Source organism: Paralichthys olivaceus, chromosome 15, assembly GCF_024713975.1.
Source record: "Paralichthys olivaceus isolate ysfri-2021 chromosome 15, ASM2471397v2, whole genome shotgun sequence".
In the NCBI taxonomy this organism is placed as follows: Eukaryota; Metazoa; Chordata; class Actinopteri; order Pleuronectiformes; family Paralichthyidae; genus Paralichthys; species Paralichthys olivaceus.
In genome coordinates, this window is record NC_091107.1 from 17,590,870 (window position 1) to 17,610,931 (window position 20,062).

Sequence of the window (20,062 nt, forward strand, 5' to 3'; positions counted from 1 at the left end):
TTTCATTCATTTAAACAATCCGAAAAAATATAAATATGTACTTATTCCAACATTAGAGATAACAACACGAATGTCTACATGGTTGGAATAGATAAATAAATGTATACATGAGATTTCTGTGGGCTGAAATAAACTCAGGGTCAGTGGAGGGAATCGTTGAAGACGAAAGCGGAAGTGTAAAAGAGTGAATCCTCTTGTTTCTGTTGATGGTTACTGCCATCTTCTCTTTGCTGATTGGCTGGTGATTGGTCATGTGACGAGTCACGTTGGTACAATCACTTCCTGGTTCTCCTGCACACATGTGAAGTGTCTCTGTCTGTTTTTGTTTTGACCCGGCTACACGTCGTTATGAGACACAAGCGAGATGCAAAGTAATCATTATTACTGTGCATCTGCAGGAGACTTGTAAACAGAGACGACCCACGTGTTTACAGCATCACGATTCACCCTCGTGCTGTTTCCTGCCAAAGAAAACTCTCAGATCGCGTTTTTTTCCCTCAGAGCTCCACAATGACAAGAGTGCGTAAAACTCTGGAGTTCACTCAGTTCGATGATGTTGCAGAAGCTCTATCAGCGGAGTCTTGCCACTTTGCTCTGGAAGCGTCCCCTCCAGACTGTGCGAAGGAAGTCTCGCGATATGTTGGGGGACAGAGCACACAGGATCAGGCATGTGATGACCCAGCTGAAGCAGAAAGGTAAGGATGGCCCTCACGTGATGCATCAGCTCCTGAGCTCCTGTATCATCCTGCTCTGTGACTGTCTATCTGTGTCTCCCCAGTGATTCAGGAGACAGCCTGTTCATCACTCAGAAACCTGCGCCCGAGGCCCAGAGGTCAAGTAGAAGACAGCGGTCCTACAGCCAGAGGTCACAGCCAGCATCCATCAGACAGCTAGAGGAAGAAGACTCCTCACCCTCCAACGGAGAGTCCAACACTGTCCAAAAGAGGAGTGGGACAAAGAGAAAGAAATTCAGGCTGCCGCAGTACAATTTTCCTTTCCTCTCGGAGAGGAGGCACAGGAGAGCTCGGTTATCTGTGCGGCACAACACAGCCCTTCATGTAAGCACTGCCTCCATATGCTTTTTTATACTCGCTGTAATAAATCCTAAAGTAATTTAGTGCTGAACTCTTTCTCTTTTTACAGTATCATGCGATGGGAGGCTTCTTCAAATGTGTCAAAGAACTGCAGCAGGGTCGTCAGAGGGGAGATGATCTGCCTTCATCATTACCAACAGTTGACGTGGAAGGACGATGTATAGTCCCGCTGTCAGAGTAAGTCTAGGATAATCAGGCATATTTTAAGTTGTATAAGTTTTTTTTAAAAGCTAAATGCATGAACACTACCTCAACCACATATAAACTCTTTGCTTCTAAGACTGAGATCCTCACAGCAAAGTCAGTCTCCTCCTTCTCATTGTAAAATGATTAATGTCAACAAACATTTACGCATAATTAATATAAGATAAAAAAATTAATTGTCAAATATTGTCCCTAAAAATGACTGATGAGGCTGATTTTCGTCTTAATGCTCCGAACAGTCCACCAGAAGATGTAATTGCAGCTCAAGGTGTTGATATGAATCTACATATTTATACTTTTCATTTTTACTTATACAAGAAGGCATTAGTAATTTTTGGTCTGAACTGTATTTATTTGTATGCCTCGGTGCTGGTGCTAGCCAGGAGCCAGAGACATTATGTTTTCCGGAGTTCTGTCTGTTCCATTCTTGTGAATATGATACCTTAAGAACACTTTGAGGGAACTACTTCAGATTTGGTACAAAAGTTCAGTGGGACCCAAGAATAATATAATTTGATTCGGCACAAAATATCCTTCAGACTTAGATTAATGGATTATATTCAGGTGATCAACAGTCACGGTGACCTTAACCACCTAGAAGGAGGCATACAACCACATGGTAGCAAATCTAGTTTGAAAGGTTTTACTCCCTCTTATCTTTTTTTAGTATTTTAGGTCTAATTCTTTTACTAACTGGAATAAAATGTTGCTATCTATGCAAATAAAAGTTATGACAATTTATTGTTAATAAACATTTTTATTATATTATAGAGACGAGGAAGAAGGGTCAGAGAGTGTGGACATCAAAGTGGTGGTAAGATTCCTGTCGAAACAAATAAATCATGGATTTCAAAGCGCTTTTTTAGTGCGAACTCACTCTGCATTTGTCATCTTACAGGAAAGGAAACGTTTTGTTTTTACGCCATCAAAAACAAAGTGCTCACAACCTCCGAAAAGCCCAGAGACAAAAGGCAGCAGCGTGAATGAACAGAAGAGGAAAGCAAGTAAAGGACAAGAAACGTCACAAGAAAGACAAAGGACAATGCAACATCATATACCAGCTAAAGGGTTCATATCAACGAGGACACAGTTTTCTTCACATACAGAGAGCTCTGATGATGGAGGTCCTTCTCAAAGTGTTCTGGCTGAGAAGGAGACGAGGGATAAACAAGTGACGAGTAACAGAAGCATCCTGGCCCATAGTGAAACGCCAACAACAGAGAGACGTCTAACCCAAGGAAACAAGAAATATATTCAAGGGAAAGAAAGGGAGGAAGAGCTGTGTGATGATAGTGATGCTACATATTGTGAAAGACTTGAGCCACAGGGAAGTCCAAGACTCCAAGAGACAGTTGAGGACAGAGAAGCATCACTAGATGTTACAGAGCTGCCAGCTGATGTTTTCATCACAGATGGTCTATCCCAGATGGAACAGGCAGAAAAAGAACCTGCAAGCAAGAGTCTTCTCCAAAGTCCCCAAGAACCTGTAAGTGGCACTGATAATGAGAGTGTGTGCGATAAAACCAGGCTGAAGAAGAAGAGAAAAGCAAAAGGAGATGATGAAAGAAGGGGACAGAGTCAGGAAGATCCAGAAGTTCTGCACGCTGCAAGATTTGTGGAGGTTGAGGCAGGAAAGACTCCCAGCCCTACTGAGGAAAACCGAGCAGAGCCTCCGGTGATGCAGACCCGTGATGAGCCCGAGAACTTGTTACATGATGATGTCATAGCGAGACAGGAGGAGAGACACATTCCGGATTCCAAACACATGAAAAAGAGGAGGAAAGAGAAGCCGGCAGCAGGTGAAGTTGGACAGGAGGAGGATGGAAACCTCGAATCTGAAATGAGAGTGGAGAAGGAATCACTGACAAGTAACGTGGTGAATGGTGGCGAGGACAAGAAGCAGAAAAAGGGGAAAAACGGTGTTGTGGATGATGAGAAGTTAAAGTCAAGTGTCGTTTCAGAGCCAATAAAGGATGATGGTGAGATACTGACAAAAAGGAAAAAAAGGAAAAAAGAAAAGATTGTAAATATGGAAAAACATGGAGAAGTGTTGAATATGACCTCAGGTGTAGCTCTGAGGCAGTTAGAGGAAACAGGAGATTGTTTAGAAAATATAGAATCCACTCAGGAACGATCAGAACCCATTTCAGAAAAGAAAAGAAAAAAGCATAAAAAGAAGCGTCCATCAGCTGACCAGGAAGATGTAGAAGTTGGAGCCGAAGATTTGATCTTGTCTGTTGATGTAAGTACTGAAGAAAGTACAGTGAAGAAAAAGAAGATAAAGGAGAAGAAGAGGGAAAGCACCTCTGAAGGGGTAGATATTTCTTGCATTTCTGACGAAAGAAACAAGGTTTATGATGCAGCTCATTCCCATAAAACAGGAGGGGGCTCAGGCGACAGAGCTCCTGAGTCTGTGAAGAAGAAAAAGAAGAAGAGGGAAAGCACCTCTGAGGGCGTAGATATTTCTGGCACATTTCATGAAAACCAAAAGGTTGATGATGCAGATTATTCCCAGAAAACAAAGGAAGGTGCTAATGATGGAGTTGCTGAATCTGTGACAAAAAAGAAGAAGAAGAAGAAGAAGAAGAGGGAAAGCACCTCAGAGGGTGTAGATGTTTATTGCACTCCTGACAGAAATGAAAAAGTTGATGGAGATCATTCACAGACAATAAAGGAGGGCTCTGACCACAGAGATGCTGAATCAGAGACAAAGAAGAAGAAGAAGAAGAAAAAGAGCGAAATGCTTAGCAGAGCCGCTTTAGAGGATGCTGTGGCACAAAGCGATGATTCAGTGTCTGTGCGGAAAAAGACGAGGACCTCTTCCTTCCTTGTTGCTGATGCAGAGGAAAAAGATGCTCAGACGCACGAGGAACAAAGCTCGCCTTGTTCAAACTCTGCAGCCGCTCCTGTCTGGGGTGCAGGAAAGCCTGGTGTCAGCAGTGGTGCTCCAGAGACTGAATCAGCAGAAGTTGCTGGAAATGTGGAGGAAACAAACAATGTGGCCAGGAAGAAGAAAAGGAAGAGAAAGGTGGAGGAGAGTGTGCAGAAATATTGTGAACTGGAATTTGAGGAACCGAGAGAAACGTGTGAGAGTTTTTTGCCTGATGCCAATAAGATGAGGGTAAAGAGAAAAAAGAAATCGAAAGGTAATGAAAGTGAGTCGGTGACCGCCATGGAAAGATTAGAAAGTGTGGGCAATGCAGGATATTCTCAAACTGATGGGGATGTGGTTTTAAGAAAGAAGAAAAGGAAAAAGCCTAAATTTGAGACTGACCATGTGATACAAGAGAGTCCGACACCTGCCACTGACAGTGTGGAATCAAGAGGAGCTGCAGTGACAAGCTGCAGCTCAGTTTCACACAAGAAGAAAGGCAAACAGTCGGCCGCTCCTCCATCCGGAATGGAGAGTTGTGGTGCTGAAGAATGTTGTGACGTTTCTGACAAAATGAGCAAGGAAACGCTGAACCAACCACAAAATGCCCCCCCATCTGCACAGACTCCTGGAGTCATAAATGAGGGTGTGAGAGTCAAGAAAAAAAGGGAAAAAAACAGGCAAAGACGAGACTTTATGACGCGAGTGTGAACTTGTTGACAGATCAGTAGTTTGACCAGGAGACAACAAACACACACAAAACTACGTTTGTCAGTCGCATGAAGCCATCAGTGTTTTTAGACCGAATGTGGGAGAGGATGTAGATGAGGCTATGAAGTGCTGAGGTTCACATTGACTTTTTTAATGTTTTTTGTATCAAAGCGTTTTTTACGAACACCAGTTTCAACTTTTTTGCGTTGAGATGAACTTAACTCTCCATTGAGAAACTACTGAGGAATGTGTATTTTGGAAAGACGAAACACTTTTTAATTTCCTACGTTTAAATGTAAAATATTATGAGGAAATCTGCAAAATACAGGTTTGTGTATGTTTACATATTGATAAATTAATATTTGGGGAAAAAGGTAAAGCTTTTTTTTTTACATTTAAATATATAATATTATGAGGACTCCAATGGATTATGTAGGGTACATATTAAAAAAAATTATATTTTGGAAAAAGACACATTGCCTTTTATTTTCCTACATCTAAATATACAATATACTGAGGTCTCCTGCAAAATGCACGATCATGTGCATACTGAGAAATGTATATTTTGGAAAGAAAAGCCTTTTATTCTCCTTAATTTAAATTAACAATATTATGAGGACTCCAAAGGACTGTGTGGGTGCACATATTTAAAAAATACATATTTTGGAAAAAGATAACGCTTTTTATTTTCCTACATTTAAATGTAGGTACAACTGCACAGGGACACAATTATGTATGTGTACATATTGAGAAATTCTTATTTTGGAAAAAGAGAGGTTACCTTTTATTTTCCTTTATTTATTTATATATATATATATATATTTCATTTCAGGATGTCAGACCTGGACTTTAAAGAGGACTCAGATGCAGAGTAATGACCGTTAAAGCAGACTTTATTGGGGATACTCTCCAACCTCCCAGACAGAGTGACAAAATCTATGCACAGAATCAGGCAGGTCCACTTTGGCAGAGAACAGTTGTTTGTTGGCCTCAACCCACTCTGCTGCATGTCTGCAATCGTGAAGAATGTGATCTTCAACCGAGTCCTATGGAAAAGACAGATAAGCAAAATGATCAATTGTAATATTCAAAACACAAGCTCCAAAAAGAAGAAAAAGAAAAGATCCCATCAGTGCCCTCCTCTAATATGTCTACCTAGACATATTACAGAGCTCAACAAATAATCTAAAGACACTTTATTTTTAAATTGCAGACAGCAGGTCTGACCTTATCTTGTGAATGGCATATTCTTTAAAGTGACCCCGCAATTGCAGTACAAAAAATATTGGTAAAAAAAAAAGAGGGAAATGCTGGTTTCTGACCTGAAACTAAAGAAAAACTCAGATGGAACTCAAAAAAAATTAAAATCTGACCTCAGTAATGTCATCCACCTTCCTTTTCATCAGCCTAAACACTGGTGGCACCTCACCTCGCCGGGGGGGATGCCTCAAAAAATGCTTAAACAATAGAAATAAATACAAATTTCTTGTAACAACTTCAATCAAATATCTATATCTTTGCGGTCTCACTTCCAAGGTCAAAATTTTCCATAAGGATGATACACCACCACTGTCACAAAAGTGGCAACAACAACAAAAAACCTCACACTATGTCATAATAAATGTTTTGTTGTCATAAAGTCATAGGGGAGCATCCAGTGTGGTGTAAAGGGCATTCTAGGAATAGAACATAGTAATTTGAATTTAATGCTGATTTCTTTCACGCACACAGAATTACACAAATAATTAACATATAACAAATGATGTCTACTACCATCAACATGAAGACGCCACAGTCAATCCTGTATGGTTGTCATGGAAAACCCTAGATGTCAGAAAGAAGTCAGTTATGTAATTATTATTTTACAGTATTAAAGTATTCAACTATTTATATATACATACATTATACGTACTTTCCACTCTTACCTGAATATGTTATCCAGTTTTTTCTTGTGCAGCGTTCCACTGCAGGTATTCCACCCGATGGAATAACTGAATGATGCATCTAAAAAGAATATAAAATGTATCATGTGTTTGAATTATAGTACATGAACTTCAATTCAAATTAATGTATACAGCCTGCAAACTTAGATTGTCTTTGCTTACAGGTAAAATGGCCACTTACTTATGTAGAAGAAGTAATAATGACTACGAAAGTGCTTACTTAGGTGAAAGTGGATAAAACAAGACACTTAAGTAATTTAGTACGTTATGTTAGAAGCAAAATATACTTAAGTATTAAAAATAAAAGTACTGATCTACCAACCGTTAAAGTTAAAGTTAACTTTGAAGTCATCTAACTTAGCTTAGACAACCCAAACCCGACATGGAACATTCTGTAATTTGCAGCATTGACTTCTATAACACTATTATTTTACGGCACCTGTATTAACGAAGAAACACAAGAGACCATGCATTTACTTTCTGTGGATAATAACCATCTGCAACTCAACGCTACTTGGGGCACACGCTCACTCGCTGGTCTCTCGAATTAAAATGCAGGTGAACATGTCCCTCTCAGAATGTCCTCCCCACCTGTCCACCCAAAACAAACGTCCTCGCTTCCCGTCCTGACGGTGGAGGTGTCCTGACAGTGGAGGTGTCCTGACAGTGGAGGTGTCCTGTGTCCTGACAGTGGAGGTGTCCTGACGGTGGAGGTGTCCTGACGGTGGAGGTGTCCTGACAGTGGAGGTGTCCTGACGGTGGAGGTGTCCTGACGGTGGAGGTGTCCTGACAGTGGAGGTGTCCTGACGGTGGAGGTGTCCTGTGTCCTGACAGTGGAGGTGTCCTGACGGTGGAGGTGTCCTGTGTCCTGACAGTGGAGGTGTCCTGACGGTGGAGGTGTCCTGACAGTGGAGGTGTCCTGACGGTGGAGGTGTCCTGTGTCCTGACAGTGGAGGTGTCCTGACGGTGGAGGTGTCCTGTGTCCTGACGGTGGAGGTGTCCTGACAGTGGAGGTGTCCTGACGGTGGAGGTGTCCTGACGGTGGAGGTGTCCTGACGGTGGAGGTGTCCTGACGGTGGAGCCTGCACCGGAAGCGACCGCACAGTGAAGGTCTGCAGCCAGGACCCTCTTCTTATTTCAAGAGGTCCTGGCTGCAGACCTCCACATGTTCGGAAGTGTGTAGGTAAACAACGGGAGCTGGTTCGGAGTCTCGGTTCTTTACGCTTCACGTGCTCGCTGGAGGTGCGTGTCACGCACGGTGACTGAGCACGGCGAGCCAGCGGTCACGTTACGTAAGCGCGCAGCCGCCACAGCAGGCATTTAAACCGCGAGTGTGCGAAGCTGCCACGACTGAAAGTTTTCCTCCGGCGGCAGCGGCAGCACCTCCACCCCGCACTCTTCATCTCCTCTCATCTCTCACCTTCGTCTTCGTCACCATGTCCTCCCGCAACAACGGCGCGCGCTTCGACGAGGCCCGGAGGGTGGCGATATTCGGCGGAACGCACGGCAACGAGATGTCCGGCGTGACGCTCGTGAACCTGTGGGTGAAGAACGGCGCCGAGATCCAGAGGAAGAGGGTGGACGCCAAACCCTTCATCACCAACCCGCGGGCCGTGGAGAAGTGCACCCGGTACGTGGACACGGACCTGAACCGAGCCTTCACCCCGGAGAACCTCAGGTAAACACCCGCGGGACACGGGGCTGCTGCCGCCGCTGTTCTGGTTGTGCTGGTTGTGCTGGTTGTTCTGGTTGTTGTCGTATATGTTGAATGTAAAGTTTCTCATGGAACATCAGACTTACATTAGATTTCACCGATCTGAGGTAGGGGATAAGAGACTGTACATTGTGTGACATTGTGTTGTTGTTGTTGTCAAACCCGCTGAAAGTAAACTGTCATGGAACAGCTCCATTAAACAGACATTTGTTTTCACTGATGAGTGTTGGAGGATAAGAGACACACCAGTGTCACGCTTCTACACGTTGTGTGACATTGTGTTGTTGTCGTTCCTGCCTGTTGTCATAGCTCCGTCAATCTGACTGTCATTAGATTTCACTGATCTGAGGTAGGGGATAAGAGACTGTACATTGTGTGACATTGTGTTGTTGTTGTTGTTGTTGTTACTATTGTTGTGGTCGCTGCCTGTTGTCAGAAGCGCTGAAAGGAAACTCTAATGGAACAGCTCCATCAAATAGACTGACATTTTATTTGTGTTGGAGGATAAGAGACACACCAGTGTAACGTTTCTACACGTTGTGTGACATTGTGTTGTTGTTGTTGTTGTTGTTCCTGCCTGTTGTCCTACACGCTGAATGGAAGCTCCATCAAACCAACAGACTGTCGTTAGATTTCACTGATCTCTCTCAGGAATAACACACATGGCTCTCACAGTGTAGCATCGCTGGACGTTGTGTTGTTGTTGTTGTTGTTGCTGTACATGTTGTTATTGTGACCTTCGGGGTCCATTCAAGGTGGCACGACTTGGATCCATGAATTACAATGATGGAAATACGATGACGGCAATTATATAACATCATCGACACGATTGCTAGTGTGACAGCGTGAGATCTGTGAGACAGACAAGGGGAACATCCCAGGGTGTGTTGAGAACATATGGTCGAACAATAGACGTGTAACGACAGGCAGCCACACAGATGACAGCTGACGAGATCAGTCACAGTGGAATGGTGAATGGGACCTCTCCAGTCTTCATATCCCACAGAGAGCAGCGTCCGTGCTCCATGTTATTGTCCCTCAGGTAGAGGACAGTGTGCGTGTTTACCATCAGCCATGTCCTCCCAGCCCCCTCCCCTTACCCCTCACCCCCCAGCCAATCAGAGCCGAGCAGCGCGTCCCCCTGCCCGCAGACTCCAGCTGACTGTCAGCCAGCGGGAAAAACGTGAGAGGAACGTGACCGAGCTGCAAATGATTTAAGGCGATTGCTTTTTTTTTTTTTTTTTTCTGCTCTGTCCCTTCTCTTTAGTGTGCACATAGTGGACATGAAGTCTTACGCAAACGCTGGCTCATTTAAACCAGGCAGTGCGCAGGAACCACACACACACACTCACACACACAGCAGCCTATAATGTGGGTGGATAACAACACCAACTGTAAAGTCATAATCAATCATTACATTACATTCCCAAGGTTATTATAGTGTGTGTGTGTGTGTGTGTGTGTGTGTGTGTGTGTGTGTGTGTGTGTGTGTTATTTATTATACTCCTGTTAGAATATATTGTAGTGTGTATTTTTAGACAGTTGAGTATCAGTGATGAGAAGTTACTACATATATTTACTCAAGTACTCTACAATATTTGTACCCCCCTGAACCACATGGACCTGAGTGATTGTAGTTAATTTTCTGTTACAGTGCTAAGAGTAAAATCAGTTTTCTAAATATTTTTATCTTCTTAAATATTTAAGTACCAAACTGTACTGTTGTTAGGTTTAGTCAGCACCAACTTGACCAATTACATCACTTAGTTTTTCTAGTTCATTAAAACATTAACAACTGGCATGGCACAGTGGAGTGCGTACCTCCCCCAAAGCCCAACTATAAACTCAGCATAGAGCTAGATTTTCATTTGGATCTGCACTGAATTTCACACAGTCATAATTATCAGTCCCCTAAACATGTCTGATTTTTGAAATCAAGATCCACAAATTATTCTCAGAGAAATCAATTGAAAGGTTAAGAAAATGCCCAAAGTAAATGATTTGATCTGCTGCAGAATTTGAAAGGTTGTTCGTTCAGCCGTGCCTCACTCCTTCACAAGACTTCATGGAGATCAATTGAGTAGTTTTCATGTTGTTCTGCTAACAATCAAGCTCACAAACAAATGCAGATTAAAAAGGTAAAAATATGATCATTTTACTCAATATGATATCCTCTTAGATATGAGAATACCAAATTCTACTGTAGCTATACTGTTGTACCACATTTACCAATTCCATCACTATAAGATTGTAATATATAAACCATAACGGTCCATTTATACTGATAAAATCATGACAGGAGCCAGTCTTCATGATAATAGTACAAGAGTAGTAAGTAATATAAGTATACCTAAAAGAACATTTTGATCGTGCTTCTATAATTCTACTTCAGCAAAATTTTGAATTCACAACTTTTACTTGGAATGGAGTATTTTTTATTGTGTGGTGATGGTTTAATTTTACTTAATAACACCAACAACAACAACAACAATAATACTAATAATAGATTATTTATACAGCACTTTTCAAAGAAGGTCAGGGAATAAAATAGTACAGAATATAGAAAATTAAAATACAGCATTAAAACAATATCAGTAACAAAACAGACAACATGTGTAAATAAAAAAACTTAGTTCTAGGGTTAGCAAAATACTTTTTTAAGGTGATTGAATACTTTTTCCACTCCTGGTTTGTATATACTGAAACCACAGTAGCTGAATTTAATAATATTGTCATAACTGGAATTCTTGTGATAAAGTCAGTATATCAATGAAGTGACTGTAAGAGCTGAAAGTACTGCTACATCCTCATCGTGCAAACTTTCAGTCTTTTTCTTTCTTTTTTTTTTAAGATGTTCTCGGCACTAGTCAGCGTATGTGAACTGCTTGGCCTTTCTGAAGGCAACATATAAGAAGATTAACCACTTGCAGATTCTTTCTAAAAACAGCCCACGGTGTCACTTCCTTCAGCTCAAATGCTCTTGCACACATTTACAGCCCGTGTGTCCTCTCAGTGGAAGTTAGTATTTTGGAGTCCACTCTATCAGCTGTAGCTCACACTGCGCTTGTATGCTGATGTCCAGACGATACCAGATATTTGCTGAAAACGGGGTGTAAAGGGCAAATGTGAGGGAGGCGAGACAATGTGCACAGCAGAGGTGGCTGTTCTGCAGTAGCTTGGAGAATGTCCTAGACTGGTGGTTATGTTCAAATGCTTTGAAAAGAGCTCGGAGAAAAAAGGGGGCAGCTCTTATTCTCTTTTCAAAATGACTGTCTGGTGGGAAAAAAACTGGTTTATTGTGGGGGACAAAACAAAGTCCTCAAAGATCCCTCAGTGCACACATGGCCTGGAGAAGTGGATTACATTTCTTGTGAACGCTCACAAAGGGAGGCCACTGTCCTGCTGAATCCGGCCTTTGTGTTCCTGCAAAGAGTCGGTGGTGACCGCGATTCTCTACAATAACAAGTTAAACCATATGCATTTACCACAGTTACTGTGTTACCTCGTAGGTTGTTGATTACAGAGGTTTTTACACTATGGTTAACAGAGGTGAAAGTGTTACTGGGAACGCATAGGATGAATGGACGTCTTTGTGTTAAATCATTAACATGCTTCACAGCTTTCATCATCATTGTTCCTTCAGCTGGGTTTTCTGATAAGAGGTGTGTGTGTGTGTGTGTGTGTGTGTGTGTGTGTGTGTGTGTGTGTGTGTGTGTGTGTGTGTGTGTGTGTGTGTGTGTGTGTGTGTGTGTGTGTGTGTGTGTGTGTGTGTGTGTGTGTGTGTGTGTGGTGCAGTGCCCCAGAAGGAGGTGACTTGCCCTATGAGGTGCAGAGAGCCCAGGAGATCAACAGGATATTCGGACCCAAAGGTAGCCCGGAGGCCTACGATGTCATCTTTGACCTCCACAACACGACATCCAATATGGGCTGCACCCTGATCCTGGAAAGCTCCAAAGATCACTTCAATCTGCAGATGATGAACTACATCAAGGTGACAGCACTGAGGAGCCCACTGGGACTGAGTTTTTTAACATTAAGGGCGGAACACCTGGAATATTAGCTGCACAACAGATACTGTGTGTCGAGAGAGTTATGGCTTCTCAATATCTTCTGTGTGAGAAAGTGAGAGAAAGTTTCCGCTTACTTGTTTCTGAGTCATTACTTTACAAAGCTCAAGACCCTGGGGGGCTTCAGTCAAGCTATGTAAATAGTAGAATGATCTGTTTACCCTAATGTGTTGAACAAGCTCATCTGAAGGATCAGTCATCCAATTACTCCAGAGGGAGGCCTGTATCTTTAGTTCTTTCCATTTTAACCACAATATACTGTATATAGATCTTTTTTTATAATTATATATATATATAGAACATTTACTTTTGTTTTACAACCACACAAGTGTTCAGGGCCTTCTCACAGATGGTACTTATACTTATTTCTCTAGTATATAACTTATTCCAATGCCAACCATAAGGGCACTCAGAGAGTGTGTTTTATTTTCATGCAGATGTTTGCATTATTTCTTGAGAAATTTACAAAAATGATTAAGTATCTGCCCCCTGATCTGTATCCTCACCAAAGTGTAATGGGGTCTTCCCTGACCTATACCTTATCATTCCACCAAGTTTCAGAGTAATCCCTTCAGTAGTTTTGTGTAATTCTGTTTACAATCAAACAAATAATCAGACAGGGGAAAATATAACTTTATTAGCAAAGGTAATGTAATTGTCAGATTAGTATCATTACTTATTTTATAATCGTATCTTATTTATTATCACAGATCAAATATAATGTACTAAGTCTACTAGTGGCTCTGGTTTCATTTCTTCCATTTCAACATAAACTAGAATGGCACCCAGCAGAAAGCATAACTCATAACAGTCTCCTTACGAAAAAGGTATAGTTAAAGGGATAGTTCACACTATGCCGATGGAAGTGTTGGAACATGCCTCCAAATGCCTGTTATCCTCCTCAGAGGCGCAGTCACGTACAAACACACACACACCAGAAAACCGCACAAACTCTCACCCAAGGGTACGCATGGGGTGCGCGTTCGCATCGCAATGTCCTCTAGCATCTCCACTTCCGGTACTGGACTTTGTTGGTGTAAATGACCTCGTTTCTGGTCGAATATGAATGTCGTGGCTTGTGGACACTTTGATGACACCACACGAGCAGTTTGGAGGCATGTTGTGTTTTTTTCTGTTGTTTTATTACCTCTGAAGAAGAGGTGACCTAGGCGGCAACACGTTTTTACCCCTGAGGCTCTTAAAGTGTTTTGTGGACTCAAACACTTCACCCACCCCTCCTTTGGCATAGTGGTGAGAAGATTGTGGTGAATTTTAATTTTTTTGTGAACTATCCCTTTAAAGAAAGTATTCCTTTACCACATCATTCGACTAAGTTTTGCGGTAAAACGCTCAATTGTTTTTGTGTTATCTTGTAATCTTGCTTAGAAATAAATAAAATGGACAGAGGGGAAAACATAGGCAACAAAAGACAAACAGAGCAACACCAGGAAGCAGAAGAGGAGCCAAACGCTGCACACTCTCTCTCTGTGAGCACCAGAGCACGGAAATACACACTGCTTCTCAGATACAACATGATAGAAGACTGACTTCATTACAGGCTCAGTGTGTTATTACCAAAGTCAGTTGTTGAATGACTCATTACTTGCCCGATAACGAACTGAACTTTGAGTTCTCTCACTGACACTTACGTGTCAATAATCATTCCTCTGTTCAGAAACTCAGACATCAATGATTTAAGGGCTCGTTTCATGATGATGCATGTCCTTGTCTTAAGGCAAATTATCTAAAAATTATCTACTCTTAACTGAACCACATACAGGTTCCAGTTTTATTTTTGACAAAGAATCCCCCGATAAATGGCAGAGACATGAATCAGAGTACGGAAGTGTTTGTTGCAGAACGTGTTTTTGTGCAATCAAGATGTATTTTGTGGTTTTCCACTGGCAGCTCTGTGAGTCCACCACTTGATTCATGCAAACGTTCACCGTGTTTGTTTATCATCTGTGTCATATTGGTGAGCTGTTGCAGATTTAATTTTCCATTCTGTCGAGCAGAACGTAAAGCAGTCACTCACAGTCTGGTCTGCTCAGGACAGCTGGCTGCTGTGCAGCATGTGACTGTCTTGAAGCTTTTTTTTTTTTTTTTTTTTTAACTTTTTATCTGCAGCTGAGATCTTGTGTTTTTGTTGGTTTTGATTTTCCAGAAAGCCATCGCTCCAGCAAGTTGTCTTGTTCTGCTGAATGAACATCCCCTTCTAAAGTATTCCACTTCACGCTCTGTGGCCAAGCACCCTGTTGGTGAGTCTCTCAAGTCAAGCCAAATTTCTGTGGGGAAGACGCAGTGAGGGTGAAAGAGGGCGAGGAAGAGGAGGGGGGGGGGGGGGACTGGGACACAAACAAAATGTCTCTACTCAAGTTTGGTTCTTATAAATGAATGAATACCATATTACAGACTTCAAAATATCAATGAGTAGCTGCTATTTGAATCGGGTAGATTATGTAAGTATAAACACGTTTACAGGACCCCCGGGCCTGTACCTGGTGCATTCAGTCAGTAATTCATCCATTATAATAATAAACCCACCTCCTATCACCTTCTGACACTGGTGGTGGATACCCATTAGAGGTGGGCATTCTGATCTAAAATCAATATCACAGAATGTTTCACTTTTTAGATGGTGATGGTATATCACTGTATTACTTTACTTCAAGTTTTGGGAGGAGAAGCCTGTCCTGTCTCATGATATGTTATCATCCCTTACTTGTCATGTCTATGTGTGTGCGATGTGCTACACTGGCCCCCATGCTGGCTTTGGTGCCGTAACAACTTGTGTTTCCACCTTTTGTGTCACAGTGACAACATTTAAAACAAACAATAACCCAAACAATAACCATGTGTGTGAGGGACAGGTTAACACAAACTCAGTGCAGCTTATATAAACTGCAACAGGCCTACTGTTCAGGTCAGGCTCAGTTCATCTTTAGTTCAGACAGATAAATGCAACCCGAGCCGCGAAATAAGTATTCGCTCCGTAGGTGATGATTTAAAACTGAGGCAACAGAGGTGTTCCATCTTCGGGAGCGAGTTTCCTCTGCTCCTCTTTCCAACGCTCCACTCATCTCTTTTACACTTAAATGTCTACTTTAGATACAACTTCACCAGGCTTTGATAGATCAGTTGGGCTTCTCCATGTTTACCACTCAGCCTGCATGAAGGCAGCAGCTGAAATAACAATTATGTTTTACTTTTGAATTTGTATTGTTTTGTATTCAGAGCTGAACTGAGCCTTTGAAGAAAATTAAGGCTGTTGATTTACTACAGTGATAATGGTATTACACACAAAAGTACCAGTCACATTCAGGGGCCTGTGCCACCCCTGATCCCCCCTTTAGCATCACCTCTGAACAATGAACAAAATATGTAACATATGAATGTAACATTCCATCCAGTTGTTAGATTATAATTTCACATGTATAAATATTCTGTCCCCTGATTGTTCAATTCCAGGTCTGGAGGTGGGTCCTCAGCCTCAAGGTGTATTGAGGAGTAACATCTTTGAAGCTATGAGGGTGATACTGAAACATGCCCTGGACTTCATCGAACTGTTTAATGAAGGTAGGATAGACATACCACAGCAGCTTTGACACCTGAAGCTATAACATACCACACATTCTGTACATTGCATTCAACAGATTTTTAAGGCTTAATGCCAAAGCAGACAAAACTCAAGCACACTAAGTAGGAAATGTTTTCTCTAGAACTTTGACTTGAAGATGACAAATCTTATGTTTCATAATGTTGTTATGTAATGCCAAAATAATCTGTTTACACTCAGTGAGCATGCTTGTCAAGTAACATTCTGTGACAAAATTGGTCGCTTGCCTGATTCATCAGATGCACGTACGCTCAGGTGCCTGTGGCTCATCATCACGCCTCCGCTCTGCCCCATCTTTTCCCTGAGGCCAGGAACAGCATTTGCAAGGTTGCGGTGCAAGGTTGCGGTGCAAGGTTGCGGTGCAAGGTTGCGGTGCAAGGTTGCGGTGCAAGGCAGCGTTTCCTTCCTCTTTTTACGTAAACAGGCATGTGTGTGCCAAGTGTGAGCTGCGGCCTGTTGGTTTCCCCTCACCGGCCTGCTGCTGAATGGCCTGCTTGTTGGGAGTTGGTCAGTTTCCATGTCGTTAGAGTCTGGCTGCCAATGCTGTTGTAATCTTCTGTCGTTGGGCCACACTGGTGCTGATGAATGCTTTGGCCCGGCAATGAATCGGGTGTTCCTGCGTTCTAAAGCTGAGCAGCGTGAAGAAACAACTCATTTAGCAGACGAAGAGCAACTTACTGAGAAAAATCATATGGATGAGTGGGAAAACTGTGGTGACCATTGGAACATTAGTCTACTTTATTCTATGCTGCCACTTGCATTTCAATACAGCTCAATGGTTGAACACTTACGAGCTAATTTGAGCATCTATTTAATAAATGCCAGAGCTCTGCCAAACACATACTGCACTTCCTGTTAAAGTTCTGGAGTTTGAATAAGGTTACTTTACTTAGAAGAGGCAGCAGCCTTTTGGATAATTTGAATATCCTCTATATTTTTTCAACATAAAATATTTATTATATCTTATACATTTTCCATTATTTACACATACAAATCAGATTAATATTCTTTATATTTCATACCATGCTTGTTGTGACTCCAACTTAAAAGTTTCTGTTTTTTTGCCATATATTATATTTATTAATTTAATGAAATAACGATGCCATATATAAAATATATATTTTAAAAAAGTGTATTTTAACAAATCTTTTATCAGCTTGTAACTAAAACTACTCTGTTTTGTGCCATTTGCAGTATCTGGTTTTGAACTGTACATACAAATATAAAAACATGCTTAATGAAATATTCAATCTTCTAACTTCATCAAGTCAGTATGTGTCTTCTGCCACATAGTCCCACTCTCCAATCTCACAAATACAACATCAAGTCATATTTTCATCATGAGATTTTCTAGGATACTTGAAATATTGGAAATGTGTTTTTCTGTGTATTTTTTTAGGAATGGAGTTCCCTCCCTGCACGGTGGAGGTTTTCCGGGTCTTAGAGAGGATCGACTACCCTAGAGATGCCAATGGGAACATCATTGCCATGGTGCACCCAAATCTACAGGTAAAAACTAGAGGAAATTGATTCATACCAGCCTTGTCTGTCTCAGCCTTATATCTGACCTGCTGAACCTGAAGATATGAATAACATCTTTAGCTGAATATATATTTATAAATGACTCATTCTAAAGTAAAGAAAAGAACAATTCGTACAATTTAGATGAAACACACTCGCGAAAACATCACTAGGATGATTTTATATTCATTTTCTGCCATTAGATCCCTTTCACTTAGATCTTACACACTGGCCCTTTTAGCTGTGCATTATGGTGGGATCAATACATTTGTCTCATCTTATCTTGATTTCGTTGTCATTTGTACGATAAATTGATAAGAAAGGCTTTTTTCTATTTCTAAAGTCCCTGTCTCTTTTTAAAAACATAGTTTCATAAAATGGATTCTAACAAGACATTTGTTTGTTTTATTGCTTTATTTTATCCATTGTTTCTTGTATTGACTTGATTAAATGTGTAATTCCACTGTATGTGCTTTGTGTTTTTATGTATGTGAGCACTGTGTAAAAAAAAAACAATTTAAAGCCTATATAAATAAAGTTTATTATTCTTGCATGCTGTTGTTTCAGGATGGTGACTGGGAGCCGCTGAACCCCGGTGACCCGATGTTCCAAACGTTTGACGGGAAGACCCTCCACTACCAGGGCTCCGGCACCGTCTATCCCACTTTTATTAACGAAGCGGCCTATTATGAAAAACAACAGGCCTTTATGACCACCAGACGAGAAACCTTGGTAGCAAGTGCTATCAGAAAAGCATGAAATCTGCTTTGTGCGGCTGACAGTGCTCGTGAACACATATGGTAGCCATGGCAACAAACTGTGTGTAGATTTTGCACTCTGTTAGCAACTGACAGACTTTTCCTCACTTAATGACTAGATGCCATCGTTTACGCACTGATTTCATTTCTTTATGCATTTGCTATCAGAAAAATCAATTAACTATGCAAAGAGAACCTGTGGAGGCTTTGCAAAGAGTCACTGTGAACGTCTTTGAGCTGAAGACTGGTGTATTGTTGTGGTTAGTATTTATGATACGGTTCTTATTTAAAAATATATTTACATTACATCAGCTAAGTTTTTTATGATATTAAAGACCAGGTCTATTCACTGATGGATTATGAATCTTTACACAACACTTTAAGTTTCCTACTACTGCTCAGGAAGGCCAACAAGGATCATAACCTGCAACCTTTGACCCAAAACTGTCGTTGTTTGTCTTCTTCTGAAAATATATTTGTAACATCTGTCGGAGGGTGTTTGTGGCCTTTGATACTACCTACCTGTAACTCTAGTGGTTGCATCTGTGGTGCTGTCCTATCACTGCCTTAATGAAGATTTCTGATAAAATTGCACAACAAATTAAGAGTGGAATTTGTAGATTATACGTGTTGGATAACAAAAATATAATTTTGATAAGAAACAGTTTATGTCCTGTTCCTCTATACAAAATGGGATGCAGTTTTAAAAGTATTTTATAGTAATATATTTGTGTGTAATTTGATATACTTGTACTGTATATTGGTTTTAAGTGATGTATAGGACTTGTTGAATCGTGGTTTGCGTATGTACTTTCTAATGTTTTTACGTCTTTGTTGTGTCTAAGTGTGTCACTGTTGTCTAAATAATTCATTTTCATTCAGCAATATTTTTGGTAGCACAATTTATATGATTAGTCAACCTCACTGTCCTTGAAATCCTGTGGAAATGATCCGATCAATAAATATAGTACTGTGCTATACTCTGTGTGTTTATGGATGGAGACTTCATACTGAGATAGTTGATGTCGTGTAGGGAAGCCTCAGCTGCCACAAGAGGGCACCACACAACCACTTAATAACATTTTCCCGTTGTGACTCTCTTCTGCACAATGAACTGGAGGAGCCGGTCCCTGACTGTCAGTTGGTTGTGCTCATTAATGTGTCACAGGTATAATGCACTGCCATTATGCATTCACTTTACTAGTATAATTTACTAGTTCAAAAGCGTTAGTCCTCTTATCTAAGAGAAACACAGATCTACAGTACAGCTCACTGCACATTGTGTTCTGTTACTGATGTCCTGACAGTGTGTCCGGTATGTTGCAGTGCTGTGTTTATAGAAGACACACAGATGTGTTTACGTGACGAGTCCTGTTTCAGAGCATGATTGCCGCAGGGATTTTTGGTCATGTCTGGTTGCTTCATTTGCAGCAACAAGTTCCATTCACCAGCTAAATTAAAGATCCAGGGCATGTGGGATTAAATAGAAGTGAAGGAGGCTGAGAGTTGTGCTGTATGAGATATCACATAGAATAATTCATGTCATGGTGCTTTCCTTTACT

At 41.2% G+C, this 20,062-nt stretch overlaps 2 protein-coding genes across 2 annotated transcripts; both read left to right on the forward strand.

Moving 5' to 3' along the window:
• Positions 1-284: 284 nt before the first annotated feature.
• LOC109628301 (calponin homology domain-containing protein DDB_G0272472-like) lies at positions 285-5,251 on the forward strand. The gene is made up of 5 exons (XM_020085334.2): positions 285-695; positions 779-1,058; positions 1,144-1,271; positions 2,070-2,112; positions 2,197-5,251. Exons 1-5 carry the CDS (start codon positions 511-513, stop codon positions 4,879-4,881), a joined length of 3,321 nt encoding a protein of 1,106 aa, XP_019940893.2. The 5' UTR covers positions 285-510; the 3' UTR covers positions 4,882-5,251.
• A 552-nt stretch (positions 5,252-5,803) lies between these two features.
• On the forward strand, positions 5,804-19,478 carry aspa (aspartoacylase). The gene is made up of 6 exons (XM_069539637.1): positions 5,804-8,502; positions 12,334-12,529; positions 14,770-14,863; positions 16,074-16,181; positions 17,621-17,730; positions 18,310-19,478. The coding sequence occupies exons 1-6, from the start codon at positions 8,261-8,263 to the stop codon at positions 18,499-18,501; spliced, it is 942 nt and encodes a 313-aa protein (XP_069395738.1). The 5' UTR covers positions 5,804-8,260; the 3' UTR covers positions 18,502-19,478.
• The last annotated feature ends 584 nt before the right edge of the window (positions 19,479-20,062 follow it).